The 26633-nt window shown below is 31.5% G+C and overlaps 1 protein-coding gene across 2 annotated transcripts in view; it reads left to right on the forward strand.

Annotated features, from left to right (window-relative positions):
- Window positions 1–26633, forward strand: part of LOC127706751 (nuclear pore membrane glycoprotein 210-like) — an 84489-nt gene that overhangs the window by 10708 nt on the left and 47148 nt on the right. Inside the window, exons 2-11 of one of the 2 annotated variants that reach the window (XM_052211409.1) lie at window positions 2133–2269; window positions 3171–3302; window positions 6189–6285; window positions 8419–8569; window positions 9350–9479; window positions 10542–10670; window positions 11738–11806; window positions 14946–15052; window positions 18812–18952; window positions 25894–26034. In XM_052211409.1, the coding sequence (XP_052067369.1) occupies window positions 2133–2269; window positions 3171–3302; window positions 6189–6285; window positions 8419–8569; window positions 9350–9479; window positions 10542–10670; window positions 11738–11806; window positions 14946–15052; window positions 18812–18952; window positions 25894–26034 (1234 nt within the window). Of the gene's footprint in view, window positions 1–2132; window positions 2270–2304; window positions 2353–3170; window positions 3303–6188; window positions 6286–8418; window positions 8570–9349; window positions 9480–10541; window positions 10671–11737; window positions 11807–14945; window positions 15053–18811; window positions 18953–25893; window positions 26035–26633 lie in introns of those variants that run through there. The other variant, XM_052211410.1, reaches the window with a different exon arrangement.

Raw genomic sequence — 26633 nt, forward strand, 5'->3', positions numbered from 1 at the left:
TCAATTTATTGATTTAAGATGCTTAAAGTTAAATACTTTATATATCTTTTTAATGAGAAACATTCAAATTTTGATACAGCTATTTATTTGAAATCATCATGTGAGTGATGTGAAAAATACATGTCATGCATGTACCATTGAAATTTACAAATTTGAGTTTCACTGTTGTGATTATGAAACAAAATATGAAATGCTGCCTCCCAGGTGCTATAATCTGCCATCAGAGATCCCAGGGTCACACAGAAAAGGAGAAAGGGTCTATAAAGTGTTAGGTTCGATGTCTAATGTTTACTGTCGGACCAAAAATGTTACAGAAAGGGAAATCATATACTTGTGATTATATATATATTCTGAGTTATGAAATAAAATATCTGAATGAATAAAGTTTCATATTTTCTTAGTACTAAAATAAACAACTACGGAGAGATTGTGTCTTGCAGGCTCTGTCACTGGTCTGGTTGGGTCCCGATAATGGTTGGTCTTACAGTAGACAAACAAACTTTCATTAATAACAAGCTACTAGCATATAATTCAACAGTTAAGTAACAAGGTTGTCACTTATTTAAAATCTTCCAATAAACCCAAATTCAAGATTAATATCACTATCCAACATTATAAATCATCAACGTAGCATAATAAAAGCAACAACATATTAGTACCCTAGAACTGTCAATAAAACAACCTAAGCACTGTCGCTAACAACCTTAGCACCGTCACCGACACACACGTCCTTAATTTGCACCGTCAATAACTACATTAACAGTGTCCCTGACAATCTTAATTAGCACCAGAAGCCTCAAACTTATTTACATGTAGCACAGCCAAAAACAACTTGACCACAACCACTAGCTACATAAGCACCATCACCGGCAATATTATTTAGTCTCATCATTTATAAAATAGTTACTATCAATAAGAAACTTAATCACTGTCCATGGCTATATTATTTAATACCTGCACCCACAAACTTAGCACTGACACCGACAACCTTAGCACCGTCACTGGCAACCAAATCTAGCACCGTCACTGGCAACCAAATCTAGCACTGTCACCGGCAACTGTATTTAACACCATCACCCACAACCTTAGCACCGTCACCGGCACGGACAACCTTTGATAAAAACAAAGTTAAATATTATCATATACAGTATTTACTAATTTTCACCGCTTGGTTGTAATTATCAGACATAGTTTAGCTTCTATTTAAATTTGCCACCTTCCAACATTGTCAACCCAACGGTTCTGTTGTTGTTTTTGCATTTATACTTCTGAGACAAATGACAGAGCTTGTTACATATTGTTTACAAATAAGCAACCATGGATCAACATTAAGGGAAATTCCCGTAATGTTGATATTGTTTGTAAACATGGATTGATCTTCATCAGTAAAGATAGGTTTTGACTTTAAATTTATGAGTAGATCATTAGAAGAGTTTTATTTGTGTTAATAGTCAAATCAGGAAACTGCAGAGAAAATATGGAGGCAGAATGTGAAACCTAACTTCCTAACATACACAAATCTCTCGCTTTCCAGTAATCACACATTGAAACAACAGCCATAACAACAAATTGCAATTCTTTATATTACTTTCAACATTGGACATCTCACTAACATCTATCCCTTATCCTCAATAATTTCAAGAAACTATACAAACATGTACAAGTTTACCATAAAAAGGGGGAGGCAAGCATTACAACATGCGCAATCTGAATCTGGTTTCCAATTGATTCACTGTTTTAATTGCTAACTAAAATATGCAAAGTAAACAAAAGATCAAACATTAACAAATAAAACTCTGCAATGATATGGAATATATGCATAAGACATGCATGTACAATGTTGCTGAATGCATGATTTCATATTAAAAAAAAAAGAGCAAGCGATAATTATGCGATTATAACGGATAGTTGGTTGGTTGCTGTCAACCGATAGTTATAGATAATTGTTTGGTAATTTCAACCAATTATCCAACACTATGTAACATTATACTATATATACATGTAGTAGTATGTGACTAAATGAATAACATGTACTAATCATTGCATTATTTACATTTCAAAGTGGACAATTTTTCATGAATTTAATACATACATATACATGTATCTTTTACACCTCTATGTTTATTTTTCAGGAGTTCAAATACACCAGAAACTGCATCTTTGACACTTGTTAACAGTACTGATGGAGAGTGTGCATTTTCTGCTATTGTTTCTGTTATGTCTAAATCACCTCATCGTAAACAAGCTATCATTATGACAGAAAATAAAGGTAATGTGTCTTCTCCGCCATTGTTTCTGTTATGTCTAAATCACCTCATCGTAAACAAGCTATCATTATGACAGAAAATAAAGGTAATATGCCATCTCCTCCATTGTTTCTGTTGTGTCTAAATGACTACATCACAAACTAGCCATCATATTAAATACAGAAAATTCATTGGCAATATGCAATCTCCAGTTTTATTTTTCTATATGTAAATCACCTTATTGTATTCAAACAATTATTTTTTTTTACATTTGCTCATAGTTTTTGATTACATTTGAGTGCATTCATTTTACAGGTAACACAGGTAAAAATAAAAGATAATTCATTATAAATATGACTAAAGTTATCAATTTTGAACATATTTGTAAATTTAAATTATATATTTTTCATATTGAATTCCAAAAAAATTTATAAAGTGATCATGAGAAATCCCTAATAGCTTAGGGCATACATGTTGTACATGTAACTTAACTTTATGAATATTTCGGAGTGGATAGCATTCTGTTTCCTAATTTTACCAAATAGTGATCGCTTTAAATTTAGTAAATGATTTGAGTCAGTTTGTAAAGTAAGGTCAAGGCACAAACATGGGAGTTTCATTTGTCAGAAACATATTGGGGAAAAAATCATTAGTGTACGACAGAACACTTAATTCAAGGGATATTTCATGTTGATGCACAGTAAAATGGTGAGCAGGGAAATTATACTTAACAGAAGGGGGACTTGTACTCTTAAATAGTTAAATAAACATGATAAATAAAAAACACTTCAATAAATAAATAGATAAATAAAAAAGAATTATCTACCTGCATTTACCTGAGTTTACCTGCAAAACAAATTTGCGAAAATGTAATCAAAAGCTGTGCACAAACATGTCATATGCTAATATTGTTTTACTTTGCAGTTACTGGTGAGAAATTGAAATGCATTGTGATTGTAAAAGCTATATCTCAATTTGAGATCCAGACGACAACTAGAGCTTTGTATTTGGAAGATTCTCCTGAAGAACTTATTATACAAGGATATGATGATGCAGGTAAATATGAATCCTGAGGTCAAAATAATAAATGTATGTATTAATTAACCAGAAACAGTATTGTAGTTAAATTACAATTTTTCTAAAAAATTATATACACCTTGTCAAGTAAAAGATTTTACCTTTTAAAATGCATTTTTATGCCCCCACCACGGCGGGGGCATTAACTTTTACCCTTGTCCGTCTGTATGTCCCAAAGTTGGTTTCCGTTCTCTAACTTTAGTTTGCCTCAACCAAATGTTATGTAACTTATACACAATGATTATTATCACAAAACACAGATCAAGCTTGAATTTTGGTGACGTCACTTTAACCGTTCTAGAGTTATGCCCTTTACAAATGGAAAAATTGCTGAATTTTTTCGTTTCCGCCTCACTTAAGTTAGCCTCAACCAAAAGTTAGAGAACTTATACACAATGCTTATTACCACAAAACACAGATCAAGTGTGAATTTTGGTGGTGTCACTTTAACCGTTCTAGAGTTATGCCCCTTTTTTACAAATGGAAAAATTGCTGAATTTTTTCGTTTCCGTTCTCTAACTTAAGTTAGCCTCAACCAAATGTTATGAAACTTATACACAATGCTTAATACCACAAAATACAGATCAAGTTTGAATTTTGGTGGTGTCACTTTTACTGTTCAACAGTTATGCCCCTTTACAAATGGAAAAATTGCTGAATTTTTCGTTTCCATTCTCTAACTTAAGTTTGCCTCAACAAAATTTTATAAAATTTACACACAATACTTTTTACCACAAAACTCAGATCAAGTACAAATTTGGGTAGTGTCACTTTAACCGTTCTAGAGTTATTCCCCTTTACAAATGGAAAAATTGCTGAATTTTTTGTTTCCTTTCTCTAACTTAAGTTAGCCTCAACCAAATGTTATGAAACTTATTCACAATGCTTAATACCACAAAATACAGATCAAGTTTGAATTTTGGTGGTGTCACTTTTACTGTTCAACAGTTATGCCCCTTTACAAATGGAAAAATTGCTGAATTTTTCGTTTCCATTCTCTAACTTAAATTTGCCTCAACAAAATTTTATAAAATTTACACACAATACTTTTTACCACAAAACTCAGATCAAGTACAAATTTGGGTAGTGTCACTTTAACCGTTCTAGAGTAATTCCCCTTTACAAATGGAAAAATTGCTGAATTTTTTGTTTCCGTTCTCTAACTTAAGTTAGCCTCAACCAAATGTTATGAAACTTATACACAATGCTTAATACCACAAAATACAGATCAAGTTTGAATTTTGGTGGTGTCACTTTTACTGTTCAACAGTTATGCCCCTTTACAAATGGAAAAATTGCTGAATTTTTCGTTTCCATTCTCTAACTTAAGTTTGCCTCAACAAAATTTTATAAAATTTACACACAATACTTTTTACCACAAAACTCAGATCAAGTACAAATTTGGGTAGTGTCACTTTTACCGTTCTTCAGTTATGTCCCTTTATAACTTGATATGATATGCAAGCTTGGGCATCATCTGTGTCCCATGGACACACACACCCCATTTATTTTTATTATATTCATTTGTACAACAGCAAGAAAGTTTTAATTGAATATAAATTCAATTCATATAACCAATTTCAAGTTCTTTGACTTCTTTTATTCAGAAACCTATATTATTTCAAATATTTAATTACAATCCAAATTCAGACCTGTATCAAGCGCGAATATTGTGTCCATTTTTGCCCCAACTGTTCAGGGTTCGACCTCTGCGGTCGTATCCAGCTGCGCTTGGCAAAGCATTTATTGTGTTTTGGTCTGTTTTTCTATTACTGTATGCAGTAGGTCAACTATATCAACTATATTTGGTGTATGGAATTATTTTACGATATACATGTCAGTCTGGCAAGTTTTATTTGACCTTGACCTCATTTTCATAGTTCATTGCTCAATGTTAAGTTTATGTGTTTTGGTCTGTTTTTCCAATACTGTATGCTGTAGGTCAACTATATCAACTATATTTGGTGTATGGAAATATTTTATGATGTACATGTCAGTATGGCAGGTTTGAGTTGACCTTTACCTCATTTTCACAGTTCATTGCTCAATTTTAAGTTTTTGTGTTTTGGTCTGTTTTTCTATTGCTGTATACAGAAGGTCAACTATATTTGGTGTATGAAAATATTTTAAGATGTACATGTCAGTCTATTCTCTTTGTTGTCCCTATTCTTTAGTTTTCTGGTTTTTTTTCTTATTTTGTATGTAATTGTGGATATTTTTGTAATAATAGCGAGTTTTACAGTTTATTTTTGGATTATTATTGGCTATTTCACATATTTGAAACGAAAATGATTACATTCAATTTGTCCATTTTTGTTTTTTATGTGATGTGCCTAGAATTAGGCTTCTTGCTAGAAATTTCGGTAACATACTTATTATATATACTTTATATATGCTCTTTGGTCAAGTTGTTGTCTCTTAAACACATTCCCCATTTCCATTCTCAATTTTATTAGAAATAAGTTCGAATATGTCTTATTTTGTAACACAGATAATATTCAGATGCCTGATAATTTAAAGGCAGACGTGTTGTGTTATATTTGTATTTTTCTAACCAATTAGTTGTGATCTTATATTTAGTAATGCATTGTTGAACATGATAACAGGGTTATTTAAAATCACTTACAATACCTGCTAATTAAGAAAAGGCTTTAATTTTGAAAAGACATTAACACAATAGTTTAAGTTATAGATACAATGGATAAGCATTGATTCATGAAAAACAAAACATTCGCCCTCTGGGTTCATGGTTTCTTTTTCAAGAATCAACACTTATTCATTGTATCTATATTACAGAACAGGTTTATCTTATCTAGTCATTGAAGCATAATGAAATATAATAAATTATTTGTGAATTTGTTACAGGGAATGTCTTTTCCAGCTTAGCAGGATTGGAGTTTGAATGGAGCCTTTTATCAGATGCTGAAAAAAGTGAAGCTTTCGATGCATATAACATATTAAGGTTTGTAAATACTTAAATATTGGTAAACTGATGGGGCGTGTTTTATTGGTCTCTTCTGTACATCTCCAGAATGTCTTCTGGTGAAGAGTCCAAAGAAATGAATCTGGACTTCTTCTGGAGATATTCTGTAGAAGAAGCAATAGAGCAAAAATTCAATTTACCGTCGAATATTGCAGATTTTTTTTTTTTTATGTTGGCTGACATAAATAAAAGTTTACGATGATTTATTAGAAAATTAACATACGTCAATTCAGTCGGTAGTAATGATGTGCTCTGTTTTGGTATTGATGTAATTATACAATAAGTGTAAAAACAAAGAAAATTAGTTGGAAGAAATCGATGTGTTCTTTCCTGGCTCAATTTTGGTAAACAAATCTGGCTTAAAGCTCCGACCATTTGATTTTTAGGAATAATTTTAAACTGTACAAAAAATTGTCAATGTTTTTCTGGTATATGCTCGAAAAGGATATTTTGTCTATCAAACAATTTTGAAGTAACTAAACTGGATTATTTTTGTATATAAAAGATAGTCTGGGAGAACAACATTTATTTCAGTGTTACTTGTAATTAGCTTTGAACAAACTTTCATTAACTGCAAATACTCTTATTTCGGTGCTTTGTGTCTATTGTCTTTTAAAATGTTAGTTGTTTTTTGTGTCTTGTACCGATCTTTTGGGTTAACCTTATTACAAATGATTTTAACAGTTTGTTCTTATTTTGTACTGTTTCACCATTGTCCCAGTTTAGGGGAGGGGTGAGTGCTCACAAACATGTTTAACCCTGACATATTCTTTATGTGCCTGTCCTAAGTCAGGAGCCTGTAGTTCTGTGGTTGTCTGTCGACTCATATTTGATTTTTTGTAAACTGTTTTATTATATAAAATTAGGTCGTTAGTTTTTTGTTTAAATTGTTTCACATTTTTCATGTCGGGGCCTTTTATAGCCAACTAAACGGTATGGGTTTTTGTCGTTGTTGAAGGCCGTATGGTTGCCTATTAATTGCTTACATCCACTTCATTTGAACATGAGTGGATAGTTTCCTCATTGGCAATAATACTATACTCCTTATTTTCATATTATATACCTGACTTTGAAACTCATGTTTTCTTGAACATGCATGAAATATATGTCACTGGACGTTTAAAATAAGCAATCAACAATCAATCAATTTAAACTTGTGTTAAATAAGGGGAAACCCATTTGATATTTGTTTTGGGTGGGGTGGGGGACAATAGGATTTTAAATATGAATATGATGGCCAGGTAAGAGCTGACAAAATAGGCGTGTTTAGCGACAGATTAGAATGAATAATAAATCCGCAAAAAAATCCTCCTGCCCCCTCCCCAGAATATCAAATAGTCGTCTTTTTATTGTTATTGTCCATGTAGTTCTTATATTCATCCAGCCTATTGTCCCTACAGGGATGTCCTACTAAGGCTGCCATACCATAAAAACGTTCATCACACAGCTCACATTCTATTATATCTGCATTCATAAATTGATTAATGTCATTTAGACTAAGCGACGCCATGTTTGTTATGGGCCTCTGCCGTCTAAACTACCTATTTAAAAGGAAGAGGGAGAAGAGAGCCAGAAGATCTTCCCAATGCAAAAAAACAGAAATGGACCTCTTCTGGCTCACTACCGAAGACCAAAAAAACACGCCCCAATTGATTACAACTCGGAGGAGATGTTTGATCAAGGTCAAAGTGACATCAACCAAACAACATTGAATATTCCAAAACTATTAGGACTGCCTGTAAGTGTAAGAGATATTTATGTTGTGTTTCAACCTAGATAACCCTGAATGTTATTACCTCTGATGAGTTCATTGCTATAGTTGAAGTATAAGGGTAATTGATTTATATTCCTTGCCAAGCTTTGTCTATACTTTTTTCGTTTTGGTTTTATTAGTTCTTCATTTTTAAAAAAAAGTTTTGGATTTCCAAATGTTTTGGTCTCCAGAATCACTGAAGAATATTGTTGAAATGTGCATCTGGTGCAGTAAAATTGGTACTGTTAATGTTTTAGATGTAAAAATTTAGGTATGTATCTTCAAAGGTAACTTTCCATCTTTTCAGTAGTATGATATGAGCCATTTTCAGGAGGTTTCAAAATGACTTTTTTTTTAAGGATTTTACGATTCTTTGAATCTGATTATTCAGCGCCACAACATATTCGTCAAATAGAGGACAGAGGAGTACAAGGAGATATAATATTAGTGGAGGGCATACGTACAGGAAGTGCAAAGGTCAAAGCAAGAATTAAAGATTCAGCTTATAAGGTATAAATCACTACTCATTATTTGAACTATTATTATTATCATTTATAATAAATTAGAAGAAACAAAACAGAAAACTTTACATATGTTCTATGCATTGACATTATCACTGCTGTGCCTCATCTTAGGAGGATTTTGCTGTAACGAGTTATCAAAAACTTGTCTGTGAGACAATGTCTATATACATGCATGTCAAAATGTCCAAACAGATATCTTTTATGGGTTGGGAGTCGGTTTCACAAAAAAATTACGACTAAGATTGATCGTACATGTATGTATACTGAATTGTTCATGACTTACGATCAATCTTATTTGTAAGTATATTTGTGAAATCGACTCCTGATGATTATAGTTACAAATAGAATTATCAAACCATTGAATACAGTTGATTCATATTCATTTTGTGTCTTTGTTTAGAAATTTGTGTCCAGAACTTTTTATCGTCAAAAGTACTGCTTTATTTCAATTAAAAAAATGCAACAGTTCATATGTATTTACAATAGATTTTAGTGACTACAACTCATTCATTGCTTGTTGTTTTAATAAGAGATGTACTGAATTCTATTGCCTTTGTATTTTCACATTTAGTGTTTTTTGACATAATGTTTGTCTTTTTTTTTCTCATCCATGGTACTCTTTCTGATTTCTGACTTTTTGATTGCCTTGTGTTTTTAAATCTTATTCATTAACAATCATAAATGAATAACTTTACCATACCTAAATAAATTTACTCTCTCAGTCATTCAGTGTTAACTCATGCCTTGCTTTATCTTTTATTTTTAGGATGTTCCAACATCAATAGTAAAGATAATGGTAGTAGCCAATTTGAACATCAAACCTACAGAATCTTATGTACTGATGTTAGCTACAGTAAAGTATTCAGTAGAACTGGTCAAGGCTACATCTATCATAGGTATCGTTTATTACTTAGGTTATATATTTAAGAGATTACTGTATTGTATTTGAAGCTTTGCGGACGTCCATCGGTAGTTTTACTGTCGCAAATTGAGTTTATCTGGCGACGCGTAGTGGAGACTGGTAAACGGATATTTGCGACAGTAAAACTACCGATGGACGTCCGCAAAGCTTCAAATACAATACAGTTATCTCTATTCTAATGCAAAATAAACAAATCGTTGAATTTAAGTCATTATTTCAGTATAAAATTTTCATTAAACAAAAATTCCGCAAAATAATGTTATCTTCTTTGGCGCCTAAACTATGTGACGTCATAGGTAAGCTTCCGGCATCAAACGTAAACACCGGGCGTTTTCTGGCTTCTTGTCCGCTTCGTTACAGACAAGGAGATAGAGAATTGTACGCTTACTGTCATCCAATCAGAACCATTGATACAAAATAATTGCATTAGAATAATAAGTGTTGCTATCATATGGAAAAACAATTCATTGTTTTATTATGTAAAATTTTTGTGCAAGGCATAGAAACATGGAAATTGAAGGCTAGCAAATAGAATTAAAATTTATATCTGAGGCAGTGTATGGCTAGTCCCTTCATAATTAAATGTTAAAAATATAAAAAAAAAAAAACAATATTTTTGGTATGAATCAAATTGCATAAATATAATTCAAACATTTACTGTGCTAGGGATAGATTTCAACAGACCCTTCTATAGACATAAGTGCCCTTGTTAAGATCTGAAAAATAAAGTTTTCCAAACAAACTAAAGAATAGTAACAAACTTTTTCTACTTGAATACTACATTTTTAATTATGACATATATTCTAGGAAATTTAAAATTCAAATAAAGTCTTAATGACAGCACAGGATAGACAATAAATACTGCATAGGACATGGAGTTTATTTGAAAATTGTCACCATCAAAGGGTTAAACATGAAGTAACATTAATAATCTGATGTGGATATATGTTACTGACATCACATATAATTCTGCATATGTTTCATGTTATGCTTCCAAGATTCAACATGTTAACCAGTTTTCTAATCTGTTTTACAGAAATAAATATGCCATCTCCACAGTTTTTGTTAGAAGTACAGGATACAATGATTTGTACCTTGGATGCCAGTACTTCAACAGCTACAGCATTAGAACTAGGTTCTACTGAGATTGTACTCACAGATAAAAGTAAGTTTATATGTTCTTAGACTAAGACTTCCTACAGCACCGGAACTTAGGTCTACTGAGATTGTACTCCCTGATAAAAGTAAGTTCCTTTGTTGTTGGGCTTAAACTTTCTACAGCACTGGAACCAGGGTTTACTAAGATTGTACGCACAGATAAAAGTAAGTTTATTTGTACTAAGTGTCCTGGTACCTTGACAGCAACAGAAAGGTTGTCACTGGTGCTGCAGGATCTGATAGGTCTTTGATAGCACCTACGTTTACCCCTTATGTTTAGTAGACATGCTCAATCATAAGTCCTTTCATTGTGTTTGTGTTTTAGGTCATATTTTGTCTGTCCCTCTTCTACTTATGATTTTAATTATTTCCCCTTAGAATCTTCTTTTTTAACATTCAATTTAAATCCCTTTGATAGACTATTTACAGATTGAATAGAAAATACTAGAACTGAGATATTGAAAGGATTAAAACACATAAAAGTTATTCTTATGAGAAATTTGTACATTCAATTAACTATTTACAGTTTCAGTTATAATTTGTCAGTTCTATTGAAAAACCATGAAATTTTCTACATCTATTAATAGTATTGAAGTCGAGATTTAAACTGATCATTTCAAATTAATTTGTTATTTATCTATATACATTATGACTTGATTTTATTAAAAACTTAAGATAAAATTATTGCAAAAATGCTTCCTTTTGTTTTACATTAAATTGAGAAGAAAACTTTGAAGTCAGAATATATGTGGTAGTAAGTTAAGGCTATTCCATTAGTCCAGTATCCTCCCAACAACCAATATACGATCTTTGAGAAATTGAACATCAAATGGAAATACAACCATAAATGATGCAAACCCTTGTCCAAAAACTTCCCTTCAAACCCCCAACCCCCTACCCACATCCATTTTAATGGAATATCCCTTAAAGGGGTTTGTGTAAATCTTGATGGAGGGAAGCTTCAGTACAAGATTGAATAATATTGAAATGCTAAATAAGAGTTCTAACAAAAATAACTTTTTTTTCAGTGTACACTTTAAATTTAAAAAATGAATTTTTGTTGGTGTTTTTTAGATATAAAAGAAAATGATAGTTTGACAAAACCATCAGCCATGTTATATGTTGTTACTGCAAGTTATTTGGGTAAGTTAAATTATGAGGTAAATTAAATGCATTAAGAATAGTTAACAACACCTATCATACATTTGATGGATTTTAATTGGTAGCACTTATTATTATAGATTTCATGGTTTCTTATAGTAATCAACATCTGTTATGATGTCAAATTTTAACTAATCTTACTTTCAGAATTGCAATTGACATCAACAAAGTTTTAATGATTAATTTATCATACATGTAACTTAAGGTAAGGTTTGCGTACACAGGGAGATAACTCAAATTCAAATAATTAAAAAATGGAGGGACCCGCCATTTTAAATTGCTTTGATCAACCAATGTTCGATTACTACAATCTTACCAAAAATAAAACAACACCTACCTCAAAATTGGTGTTTTGATGTGATTTGATCAAAATTTGAATCGTAGAAGTAACATTATGACCTTCAGTTTGTTAGTTTTCATTTATATGACGTCACGTTTAGCCATAACGTCTTTGTGCAAAAACCATTCATGAAGTTTCGCGGAATTTTATTTTATTTCATAAATGTACATTTTTATGCCCCCGCCATAGCAAAGCGGGCATTGAGTTTTATTCTTGTCTGTTTGTACGTCCATCCGAATGTACGTATCATAGTGTACGTCCGTTTTTACAAAATTGGTTTCCGTTCTCTAACTTTTGTTTGCCTCAACCAACTGATATGAAACTTATGCACAATGCTTATTACCACAAAAACACAGAACAAGTTTGAATTTTGATGTCGTCAGGTCGGACAGGGGTCACCTTTTTCCTTTCTCCCATGTCCCTTCTCTTGTCTCCGGCCGTAAAACCTTAAAAACTAATGTATGGGAAGCTCCTTTCACAAGATAGAAGTGTGGTTTATTCTTTTTTTTATGGATGCATTAAAAATGTGTCTTTCGGACACAACTATAGTATTGTGTCGTCCTTAACATGCCTGAACTATTTGCCACCGGACATTTTACAACCTCTTATCAAACAAACTTCTATGCATATCAGTCAACTTTGAAGCAATTTATCTAAAAGCAAGGATGGTAACATGTGTCTCTACACATGCACGGACTCACTATAAAATCCGGAAAATTGTTAGTTTTTAGTCTTTCTCCGTATATAAGAGCTCAAAATGAAGCTCGGGGTATTTTTATGAGGTCGATTTCTGAATTTTTCGTCTCTGTTCTAAACCTCTAGTTTGCTTCAACCAAATGTTATAAAATTTATACGTAATGCTTTATAATGTTTTATGTTTATGCAAGAGGGGGCATCATCAGTGTCCCATGGACACATTCCCCATTTATTTCAAGCTCTAACGTATTATTTCTTTTTGTAACGCATTATAATAGGAATAACATTACTGTGGTTGAAGAGTAGCCACAATCAATTTTGATTTGACGGTCGCAAATTTCCGTTTTACTGTCTCCGCTACGCATTGACAGTAAAACTGCATTTGCGAACATCAAATCGCAAATTGACGGTGTGGACTCCTCAACTACAGTACCGTTACTCCTGTGAACTTCATTGAATTGATTTTAATTTAATGAAAGTATGTGGAAGATTTTCATATTACAGGTCTACATAACTTTATTTCTTATTTTATATATGAACAAAACATATATATTCACGAGATGATTTTTTTGTCAATCACGATTCACAGAAAATAAATTTCCATGATCACGGATCACAAAAATATAAAAAAAAAATAAGTCTGTAGAAAAACGGATCACCATAGCGAAAATGCGCCGATCACGAAGAACGAAAATAACCCATCAGGCCCCTCATCATGTATAGGAGCATGTAGTTTGTTTGTTTGGTCAAAGACTCCAAATCTGAACATCATGTGTAACAATTGGACAAATCAGATTTAAATGAATGGAATAAACACGGCTGCTGTAAATGACTTTACTAGTCAAAACTGATGTTTTTTCATCCAATTTCTGCATACAAACAATTAACAAAACATGGAGCAATAAAGCAATTTTCATTACTTTTAATGGCAATTAGAATGCTATCCTAATATTCAAAATATTACAGTTTGAAGCACTGAAAGAAAATAAGTGTTTCCTTCAAAATCAGAGTCTTGTACGTGTATTAATACAAAAAAAGTATGACCAAAGTTTAACACCTCCCCTTCGACTGATAGTTATGGGCATAAAAGTCAATGGTTGACATCAAAAGTTCAATGTAGGATAGAAAAAACTTAATTCACATAGTTTTTTATCCCCCCAAGCCCCAAACTATTTGTTACAAGACAAAATGATTCTTTGTAAAAAGATGCTATTAAAGATGACATTCTTCTTTGCAGATCAACCAAAAAAATATTTTTGTGTTTTTAGAAATGACAAGATGAACACATCACGCCCATTTCCGTAAAAACGAATTCGGGGACATACCAATTTTATTAGCTCATTATAATGCAAATAGTTAAATCCTTAAGTTCACAGTTTTTTACAAAAACGTTGGACCCGGAAAGGGGATATTTTTGGCTTTTTGTTGTCATGGCAACAGAATTTTTTTAAACCCAAAAATTAAAAAATCTTGTTTTTAGGAACTTTTTTAAGAACTTTTGAATTAAAATTTATCATTAATGAATGGACCACAATTATTTATACATGTTTTATTCAGTTTTATTTTTTTATAGTCACTTGCATATATTATTATTTCAGAAGAATTTAAATACAATTTTCCCTAAAAAACGTCAAAAATTGCAATTTTGAGCTTTTCACTTGAAAAAACGGGACGGGCGATTTTCGATTTTTTTTCATTAAATGATTGGGCACTCCTCCCTGAACAAAATGATGTATCATATTGGTATAATATCACTAAGAAAAAAATCCAGGTATCATGCAAACCTTACCTTAATGGCAGCTGTAGAAAATTGTAAAAAATTCTAAGATTCATTGTTTTCAATTAATCAAAAAATACAAAGATAATAAAAAAAAAATCAGTTTTGTTTGATATTAAAGAATAGATATATTATTTCTTGAAAAAAATGTAGTACAATGAAGTTAGGTCTTATTTGAATGGAAAAAGTACAATGTATTATCAAATTTACATAGTATTTATATTGAACCAATATTTTTTAATTTATATTGTGATTTTATAAGATATTTTACTATTTTACCATACTAAAGATAACTTATTTGATTTCAGCATTTGTTGTCCTGCCACACAGAAAATGGGTTTTAGAAACTGGAAGAAAATATGAGATCCTTATAGAGTTATATGATAAAGATAGTCACAGAATCCATCCATCTGATGTAAGATTTCATTTGCATCAACATGGGTATTGTACAACCTGCATTAATGTGATGGACGTAGTAGTTGTTTTGAGGATATTAGTTTCGTTGGTTGTAAAGTGGATGATACATGGTTTCAATTGTTGCTAAATGATATATACATTGCTAAACTAAATATACAGGTGCCAGTATCTACAATTTGGATATTTCAAAGTAGTATTATTATGGGGGTTTTGAACATAAAAGTTTTGGCAATATTATGGTTTATTAAATTTGGCTCCTTTAGTATCAATTCTGTGTTTAGCCCTTTATGTGTTGGTATAAGATATAGGTTTCCCTTTATATGTTGGTATAAGATATAGGTTTCCCTTTATGTGTTGGTATAAGATATAGGTTTCCCTTTATGTGTTGGTATAAGATATAGGTTTCCCTTTATGTGTTGGTATAAGATATAGGTTTCCCTTTATGTGTTGGTATAAGATATAGGTTTCCCTTTATATGTTGGTATAAGATATAGGTTTCCTTTTATATGTTGGTATAAGATATAGGTTTCCCTTTATGTGTTGGTATAAGATATAGGTTTCCCTTTATGTGTTGGTATAAGATATAGGTTTCCCTTTATGTGTTGGTATAAGATATAGGTTTCCCTTTATGTGTTGGTATAAGATATAGGTTTCCCTTTATGTGTTGGTATAAGATATAGGTTTCCTTTTATATGTTGGTATAAGATATAGGTTTCCCTTTATGTGTTGGTATAAGATATAGGTTTCCCTTTATGTGTTGGTATAAGATATAGGTTTCCTTTTATATGTTGGTATAAGATATAGGTTTCCCTTTATATGTTGGTATAAGATATAGGTTTCCCTTTATGTGTTGGTATAAGATATAGGTTTCCTTTTATGTGTTGGTATAAGATATAGGTTTCCTTTTATGTGTTGGTATAAGATATAGGTTTCCCTTTATGTGTTGGTATAAGATATAGGTTTCCCTTTATGTGTTGGTATAAGATATAGGTTTCCCTTTATGTGTTGGTATAAGATATAGGTTTCCCTTTATGTGTTGGTATAAGATATAGGTTTCCCTTTATATGTTGGTATAAGATATAGGTTTCCCTTTATGTGTTGGTATAAGATATAGGTTTCCCTTTATGTGTTGGTATAAGATATAGGTTTCCCTTTATGTGTTGGTATAAGATATAGGTTTCCCTTTATGTGTTGGTATAAGATATAGGTTTCCCTTTATGTGTTGGTATAAGATATAGGTTTCCCTTTATGTGTTGGTATAAGATATAGGTTTCCCTTTATGTGTTGGTATAAGATATAGGTTTCCCTTTATGTGTTGGTATAAGATATAGGTTTCCTTTTATGTGTTGGTATACGATATAGGTTTCCTTTTATGTGTTGGTATAAGATATAGGTTTCCCTTTATGTGTTGGTATAAGATATAGGTTTCCCTTTATGTGTTGGTATAAGATATAGGTTTCCTTTTATGTGTTGGTATAAGATATAGGTTTCCCTTTATGTGTTGGTATAAGATATAGGTTTATGTGTTGGTATAAGATATAGGTTTCCCTTTATGTGTTGGTATAAGATATAGGTTTCCCTTTATGTGTTGGTATAAGATATAGGTTTCCCTTTATGTGTTGGTATAAGATATAGGTTTCCCTTTATGTGTTGGTATAAGATATAGGTTTCCCTTTATGTGTTGGTATAAGATATAGGTTTCCCTTTATGTGTTGGTATAAGATATAGGTTTCCCTTTATGTGTTGGTATAAGATATAGGTTTCCCTTTATGTGTTGGTATAAGATATAGGTTTCCCTTTATGTGTTGGTATAAGATATAGGTTTCCTTTTATGTGTTGGTATAAGATATAGGTTTCCTTTTATGTGTTGGTATAAGATATAGGTTTCCCTTTATGTGTTGGTATAAGATATAGGTTTCCCTTTATGTGTTGGTATAAGATATAGGTTTCCCTTTATGTGTTGGTATAAGATATAGGTTTCCTTTTATGTGTTGGTATAAGATATAGGTTTCCCTTTATGTGTTGGTATAAGATATAGGTTTATGTGTTGGTATAAGATATAGGTTTCCCTTTATGTGTTGGTATAAGATATAGGTTTCCCTTTATGTGTTGGTATAAGATATAGGTTTCCTTTTATGTGTTGGTATAAGATATAGGTTTCCTTTTATGTGTTGGTATAAGATATAGGTTTCCTTTTATGTGTTGGTATAAGATATAGGTTTCCCTTTATGTGTTGGTATAAGATATAGGTTTCCCTTTATGTGTTGGTATAAGATATAGGTTTCCCTTTATGTGTTGGTATAAGATATAGGTTTCCCTTTATGTGTTGGTATAAGATATAGGTTTCCTTTTATGTGTTGGTATAAGATATAGGTTTCCCTTTATGTGTTGGTATAAGATATAGGTTTCCCTTTATGTGTTGGTATAAGATATAGGTTTCCTTTTATGTGTTGGTATAAGATATAGGTTTCCTTTTATGTGTTGGTATAAGATATAGGTTTCCCTTTATGTGTTGGTATAAGATATAGGTTTCCCTTTATGTGTTGGTATAAGATATAGGTTTCCTTTTATGTGTTGGTATAAGATATAGGTTTCCCTTTATGTGTTGGTATAAGATATAGGTTTATGTGTTGGTATAAGATATAGGTTTCCCTTTATGTGTTGGTATAAGATATAGGTTTCCCTTTATGTGTTGGTATAAGATATAGGTTTCCTTTTATGTGTTGGTATAAGATATAGGTTTCCTTTTATGTGTTGGTATAAGATATAGGTTTCCTTTTATGTGTTGGTATAAGATATAGGTTTCCCTTTATGTGTTGGTATAAGATATAGGTTTCCCTTTATGTGTTGGTATAAGATATAGGTTTCCCTTTATGTGTTGGTATAAGATATAGGTTTCCCTTTATGTGTTGGTATAAGATATAGGTTTCCTTTTATGTGTTGGTATAAGATATAGGTTTCCCTTTATGTGTTGGTATAAGATATAGGTTTCCCTTTATGTGTTGGTATAAGATATAGGTTTCCTTTTATGTGTTGGTATAAGATATAGGTTTCCCTTTATGTGTTGGTATAAGATATAGGTTTCCCTTTATGTGTTGGTATAAGATATAGGTTTCCCTTTATGTGTTGGTATAAGATATAGGTTTCCCTTTATGTGTTGGTATAAGATATAGGTTTCCCTTTATGTGTTGGTATAAGATATAGGTTTCCCTTATGTGTTGGTATAAGATATAGGTTTCCCTTTATGTGTTGGTATAAGATATAGGTTTCCCTTTATGTGTTGGTATAAGATATAGGGGTATAAGATATAGGTTTCCCTTTATGTGTTGGTATAAGATATAGGTTTCCCTTTATGTGTTGGTATAAGATATAGGTTTCCTTTTATGTGTTGGTATAAGATATAGGTTTCCCTTTATGTGTTGGTATAAGATATAGGTTTCCCTTTATGTGTTGGTATAAGATATAGGTTTCCCTTTATGTGTTGGTATAAGATATAGGTTTATATTAACTTTAAGGTGTCTTATAAACTTCAAAGTACAAAAATTATTTTCAGACCACTACAGTATTCTTTAGCTGATGGAGTTATATTTTCCCTAGATGGAATGGGATTTTTTAAGTTTCTGTACAAATGCCTAAATGTCTAAAACAAAAAAAAATACAGAGTGGGTTTGATCATCAGTTACAAAAGTTGTTCCAAATATATATTTTGTTGATGTAATGTTTGTCGGCCATTAAATATGATTTACTCTTATTTCAGAATATAATTATTGATGCTGCCTTCCCAGACACATATTTTAAATTACATTACTCAACTAAAAATGGGACATATCACACAGTAACAACATTACAGAAGGGGAAAACAAATATAGATGGAGCCCTGACAACCATTATAAGAAAGGTAAAACTTATCTTTGTGTATTTTTATGAGCTCAAATAGTCTTATTTTTAAAGATTTAATAAAAACATTGTATATAATTTGAATTAATCTTTGTACTATTAGTATAAAAACTGCAGTTAATATTTATTTAATCATTCATTAATTAGTGAATGAGAGTTTTACATACATGGCACAGTTGTTTATAACTGAATTACATTGTGGGCTTTAATTTTGGTGTGCTATAGATTTTAAGACAGTGTTCCTAAAGGGGACGTTTTTTTTTTTTTTTTTTTTTTTTAACGATAACAAATATTTTTATTCAATCATTTCCTGATATATAAATACCTAAGTAGCCCAGGTCGCATACTTAGGGGCCCCTGTATTTTAACAGCCTCACTTGACCAGGGAAAAAATCAAATGAATTTAAACTTACAATAGTTTTACATACATATATTTAAATAACCAATACAATCGATTTTACCTGTTAAGCATCACTGTAATACATAATCACTATCGTATATCCGGTTCACTGACTAACATGTGTTTTAAATATTTAAACTTGAAAACTATATATTTGATTGAGAAAATTTGAATTGGAAATTATTGATGTGATTGAACAAAAATTGAAATTATTCTGTAATATATAAGTATGGATTATAAAAGGATAAAGCACATGTGGTAAGTACTAATGTATTAAGAAGCATGATATATGTGGTAATTTACTAATATACATAATATGCACAGACATAGATTCAAATATCGATTACAATACAAATATTTCTTTCTGTAAAAATAACTTATTGTTCACTACGTTCTTTCTAAAATACAATAAGATTATTATATATGGAATCGAACACACCTTTAGTTTAGAGCAGTAGAACTAAGTATATCTTCTTATATTTTTTCGATAAAGAGTTGAATTTTTGATCTGCATATATACTTTATATCCGAGCGTAGCAAGAGTAGTTTTAATTCGTTTTTCATTTGCAATTTCAACAGGCTTTGTATAGACTGCATATTCAGTTTAATTTTATCGAATTTGCATTTATTACGTATTTTCCAAATAGCCCATTTAAAATAAAGTATTATTGCATTAACAATTATATTATTCGAATTATCTGTACAGATTCCTATTAAAATATCTTTTTCAACGAGCGTCTCGTTATTTATTAGGTTACAAAGTTGTAAATTTCTGACAACTGTTTCTATCAATGGTTTAACATTATTACATTGATAAAATAAATGCTCGAGTGTTTCAATATTATTATTTTCATCACATAAGTGACATTTTCCATTTGACATATGCATTATTTGCAGTCTCTTTTCGGTATATATAATCCTGTGTATACATTTCCATTGAAATTCTTTAACTTTTCTATTAATATCCATTTTACTGAGATTTAGCCAAATTTTTTCCCAATTTATATACTCGCTATACAATTTTTCCCATTTTGTTTGACACTTAGGGGTCTCAGTTATGTTTATGTTTAACTGTAGATATTTTAATGTCAAATCTTTGATTTTAATGATTTTATTATCTGGATTTAGAAATTCAAGGTTTTCAGACATTTTGATTTTGTGGCTTTTTAAAGTGCGTTGAACATCGTTGTTTTTTAAAATCTGCACGAATGTTTGTGGTATGGAACTTTTAATTCGCGAGTATTCCGAAATACAATTACGTTTATCTATTAGTTGTTGATATATTTCATTGCACGATTTAAAATCTTTGGTATTATTGTCCCATATATCATCAATAGTTTTTATTTGACTTTTTGAAAAAGAAGAATAAAATAAAGATTTGCCCTGAAATAAAATATTTGAGTTTCCAAATAATCGCTGTTTCTTTACTTCCATTTCGTTAAAGATACCCTGTGTGATACTTGTCAATTTTGACCACGATTGTAAAGCGCTTTTGTAATAATGTGGTAGGTTTTTGATCGCAAGACCTGAAAGGTCAGAACATCTACACAAAAAAAGTTCATCTGCAAATTTCTTATCGTATTTTTTTAACCAAAATTTACCTATTGCATTCCAACTAGATAATGGCTTGTGTAATATCGAATATAACGATTTGATATATTTACTTTCTATCCAACTATCCAAATTTACCATTCCCATGCCCCCCTTTTTAACATCTAAACAACAAACCTTACGGTCTACTTGATTCACTTTACCATCCCAAATAAAATTCCATATTATCTTATTCAAATCTTTTTTGTATTTTTCAGGTATACCTCTTATTTCTAACTCATAACCACACACTGAAATAATTAAATTTTTAACAATAAGGACTTTTCCAGTGTATGTCAATTTTCTACTTTTCCAAACGTGTACACAATTTTGTACTTTTTCTAATATTGTTTTCCAAATTTTGTCATTATCAATGTTATAACCATGGTGAATACCTAGTGTTTTTATGTTATCTGTTGTCCAGCTTATCTTTTGAAAAGTAGGCCGTTTGTGTTTATTTGCGCCAATATTTATTCCCTTAGTCTTTTCGTAATTAATTTTAGAACCCGATGCCTTTTCATATTTGTCTAATATTTCAAAAGATTTTCTAACAGAAATTTCATTTTTATTAAATAATTGTGTGTCGTCTGCAAACATATTCAATTTGGTTTCTAGTAGCTCCCCATTTTCTTCCCCAGGCAATATAATGCCTTGAATGTCTTTTTCTGCCCTTATTGCACAGGCCAAGGGCTCTGCCTGTAATATATATAAAAAAGGGGCTATAGGACACCCCTGCCTGGCTGATCTAGAAATTGAAAAATATTTTGAGACGTAGCCATTTGTTTTGATACACGTCTTTGCACGTTTTAATAGCATTTGAACCCAACCACGGAAATTGTCTCCAAAATTAAATTCCTTCATAACGAAGTCTAGCCATCCCCATTCCATCCTATCAAAGGCCTTTTGTTGGTCTAAAAAGACAATTATACCCTCTTCATCTTCATCATCAATATATTCTATGATATCCTGTATCATTCTATTCGCTTCCGTTATATGTCTGCCTTTTACAAACCCTTTTTGGTCGGGATGAATAAGCATTGGAAGGACTATTTTTAGTCTTTCTGCTAGTATTTTTGCTATAATTTTATAATCGCAATTCAGTAGTGTAAGAGGGCGCCAGTTTCGTATATTTTCTCGTTCCCCGCCCTTAAATAGTAATGTTAAGACTCCTTTATATTGTGAGTCCGACAATGTTTTTTTATTAAATATTTCTTGCAATAACGTACAAAATTCTTCTTGTATGATATTCCAAAATATTATATAAAATTCAGATATGATCCCGTCCTCCCCTGGGGATTTATTTGTTTTTATAATTTTTAGAACTTTCTTTATTTCCTCCGCGGTAATATCACGGTCAAGTAATTGTTTGTCGTCGTCATTTAGTTTGTTTTCGATGTGGCTTGTTAAATCTTGAGCACTTTCCAAATGCCATCCCTCGGAGCTAAATAAATTTGAGTAAAATTTAAGTTGTTCATTTAGTATTTCGTCTATATTGTATTTATAATGCCCATTTTCTGTTTTTATTCGACTCCATAATTTATTTTTTCCGTTTTGCTTTTCGAGATTGAAAAAGTAGCTTGACGATTTTTCCCCTTCTTCCGCCCATTTTACACGCGCCCTTATTTTTGACGCCTCTAATTTGTTCTCATAGTAGTTTTTAATTAGTGATTCTATTTCTGATATCTTATTTTCAACCTCCCCAGACGTGATACTATTTAATTTGAGTTTTTCTAATTTCTGTTCAAGGTTAATAATATAACTTTTTTGAGAATTTTTGTTTAAGGTTTTACTTACTTCCATTGTTAACTTTTTTATTTGTGATTTTGTTACATCCCACCAGTCTTGAATTTTTTCGAACCTATTTTTTTCATTTTTCCAGGTTTCCCACCAAATTTCAAATGCATTTTTAAATTCTTCACTTTTTATTGTACTTATATTCATTATCCATGTACCCGGGCCTCTTTGTATTTCGTCAAGTTTTAATTTGAACGACACAAGATCATGATCGCTAAAAGGACAATGCGAGATACCAACATTGTGAACTTTATTTGAAAGACTTTTATCACAAAAGATATAGTCTATTCTAGACTTAGAATTTCCTCTCTGAAACGTATACCGTTTGTCTTTTGGATATCTGTCCCTCCATATATCTGTTAGATCATATTGTGACAATAAAAAAAGTAATTCCTTTGTACCAATATCATCACGAGAATGAGAAGGATTTCGATCATTTGTTTTGTCAAGAGTACAGTTAAAATCCCCTACCAAAATATTGTAATGATCTACACTATCGTCTTTAAAATTACCAAAAAATTTATGAAATGATTCAAAAAGCCGTTTCCTCTCGATGCCACTATTGTTGGCATATATATTAGATATATGATAAATCGCACTTTCCGTTTTGATGCTGCATTTTATTATTCGACCGTTTTGCGAGTTAGTATTATCAAACACAACTTCGCCGGGACAACTTTTGGTTTGTAAAATAGAGACACCACGAGAATCACTGGTTCCGCAATTCCAAACACTTTTATTGCCCCCATTTGTCTTCCATTCATTTTGCCACTGTATTATATCATTTACTGTGCAATGTGTTTCTTGTAGACAAATTAAATCATATTTTTTGTTTGCTAACCAATTGAAAACTAAATTACGTTTCTTTTTATCACGTAAGCCGTTTACATTCAAAGTTATGATTTGGATCGACATTCTTTAGTAGTTTTTTTTAGAGTACACGATTTGATTTACATTTTAACACCGCTATGCCTCGTTGATTTATTTGAAAGTTCACGATCAACGCTACCGTTTTATGTTTACTTTCAATTTTACGAGTCATTGACCACACATAACAATACACTATTACTGAACACATTTCAAATTGTCTACCTAAAAATATAATAATACAGATACATCGACTCAGTTTGAAGTACAATAGATTGAAAAATAATCTATAATAATAATTCAAAGAATGCAATTCAGTAAAATAAAACATATGTACAAATAACATTTTTAGATTGATTTGTTTTTATAGTTTTACTTAAAAAGTAACAAATATGATAGTAATTTCGGTTTGTCTATTATCACTCATATTCATTCGGAGAACCTTGTTTACTTTGTTTACTCTCTTTCTCTGCAGACATTGGCGTCAGCGATATGTCACTAAGTTTGCGCTTGGTGTCACCAGGACGAGGTGTGTGCTGGATTTGTGACAGCTTAGGGTGAAGAAATTCACGTAGTTTGACTCGAATTGTTTGAGCCCCTTCAATTGTGATATGAACTCCACTGGTATCTGTTTTTTCATAAAGCGCCTTAACCACGTTACCATTTTTTGTGAATATGTGTTCTACATCTATATAGGTCAGCACTTCATCTTTGAGACACAATTTTTCCAAAAATTTATTCACATTTGTAGCTGTTTCATTTACTGTGTGAATATGGTTACTGTTCCCTTTTCTCGGAATAATACCACACACACCAATATCCGCATTCGGAAATGCTTGTTTGACTTTGACTATAGCTTGTGTTGCAAAAACATTCACCTGATCACTGTCGTGTTTGTTTTTACTCAAGTCATTAGTACCTAAGCTTATGATGACCTTGCCTACATTTGAACCATTGCTTTTCACACGATGGTTTTCAAAAGCCGCACCCAAACACTGATCTATTTTTTCTAGGGTAGCACCATTTATAGAGGCATTGATTAAATTGTCTTCAAATCGACCCACTCTCAAACAATTTGAAGCTCCTAACATTACGTTTGTCCCTTTTGATTTGGTGTGGTAGTTATCAGGTGTTTGTAGATGGTTTGTTGCCACTTGTAAGGGGTCAGTGGACTGACTTTCATTTTTGTCGTTTTCTTGAGCTTCTCTACCTTCGAGAATTTCGCTAGCATAATTACCATATGACTTGATCATAGTATGGTGTTTAAAGTCAACGCAGTCATTACGGACATGTCCGTTTTTTTTACAGAAGGAACATTTTGATTCGTTAAGACAGTCTCGTGCAAAATGCCCAATTTCTGAACAGTTATAGCAGCGCTTACTATGATCTGGTTTATCTTTGCAAGCATAGGAAGGGTGGTTTCTTTGTTTACAATGTATACATTCTGTACGACCATTGTCGGCAAACATTCGGACATCATATCTCCCAAATGTTGTTTTGTTTGGTATTGTCGGAACACAATTAATGATTTGAATGTATCTTGAACCATTTTCTATATTTTTTCCTCGAATATATCCCCGCTTTACTGAACCCGGGACGACATTGCCATACTGAAGCATCTGTGTAGCTAGATAGCAGTCATTTAGTTCATATGGAAGGTCTTTGATTGTTATGTTTGTTATTGTGTTGTCTACATCAATAAATTTGACGCTTCTATTTTTTATTGTTAAATCACACTGTACTAACCTTTCTTTAGCATCTAGGTTGCTTAAAGTAACAACACAGCTTTTTTCAGTCAATTGGATGGATTTAACACTCTCTAATGTTATTTGTTTTTCAAGTTCCTTTATTATTTCATCGTGTGTTATCCCCTTAAAACCACGAGTATAAAAATGAACCGATAGTGTTCTTTGTATATTGGCCATTTTGAAAAACTGGTGAGTTGAATTCAGATGTCGCACAGATAAAATGTCAATAGAATCTCACTATCTCCTGACTGAGAAAGTCTATAAACACAGAAAATACATAGCAAAATCCTCTATGCATACGAAAATCCAAAAAAAAATTTGACTCCAAGACTGTTTTACAACAGAAAATCGAAGATTTATCGGAGCTCAAAAATACACTCACTCTGCAAGTAAGGGAGACAACATTCAAGGGGACGTTAGGAAAAGTAATTTAGTTAATAAGTTATGATGTGTGTTTTTGAAATTTAATAAAGAAAAGAATGTTTTTGAGATTGTTATCTAATGCCAAATCTTTGGTAGTTTGTATTTTGAAATATATTTCAGGATGGATCAGAGTATGCCATTAATCCAGTAATCAAACAGACCCAAGATGTGGAGATTTATGATCCTATTCAAGTACACCCTCCATTGTTATACTTCCCATGGGATCCTGTTAGAGAGACAAATCACAGATACCAACTGAAGGTATAATCAGCAAGAAAATTGTTCTATCTTTAAAATAGTCAATGTTTGGATATTTGATAGACAGGGCACAATTGTAGGTTTGATAGATATACTGAAAACTTAGCAAGGTACAAAATTATTTAGGAATCCCCAAAAATGACAAAGTATTTTTTCATCAAACTTTAAATCTGTTGTCCTTACCTATTCAGTGCAGTAAAGGAAAGGTATCCCTTGCCATATGTAACATAGATATCCACTAATGTCCAACAAAGTCTGTAAAACATTCAAAAAAAGACTTCATATTTTTCATTCAGAATTCTTTATTCAGTAGCTTCATTACAAGAAGCAACCTTCTTTATATTCAAATTTTCATTAAAATATAAATTTGTAACACATGATTTATGATGATGTCAAAACTGCAACACTATTTATACAAGTATTGTCATATAAGCTGCTAGAAATTATAGTGTAAAACTTTGATTTCATATCTACATTACTATCTATTAAAATTGAGTTTTTTATGTCAGCAATAAGTTTGTTTTAGCTTTTGAAATGGGCAGAACTTGCTTTAACTTTATCCAACATTATGAATACATTAATTTTTCTCAAGTAATTGCATC

The sequence above is a fragment of the Mytilus californianus genome, unplaced genomic scaffold (genome assembly GCF_021869535.1).
Source record: "Mytilus californianus isolate M0D057914Y unplaced genomic scaffold, xbMytCali1.0.p SCAF_6, whole genome shotgun sequence".
Classification (NCBI taxonomy): Eukaryota; Metazoa; Mollusca; class Bivalvia; order Mytilida; family Mytilidae; genus Mytilus; species Mytilus californianus.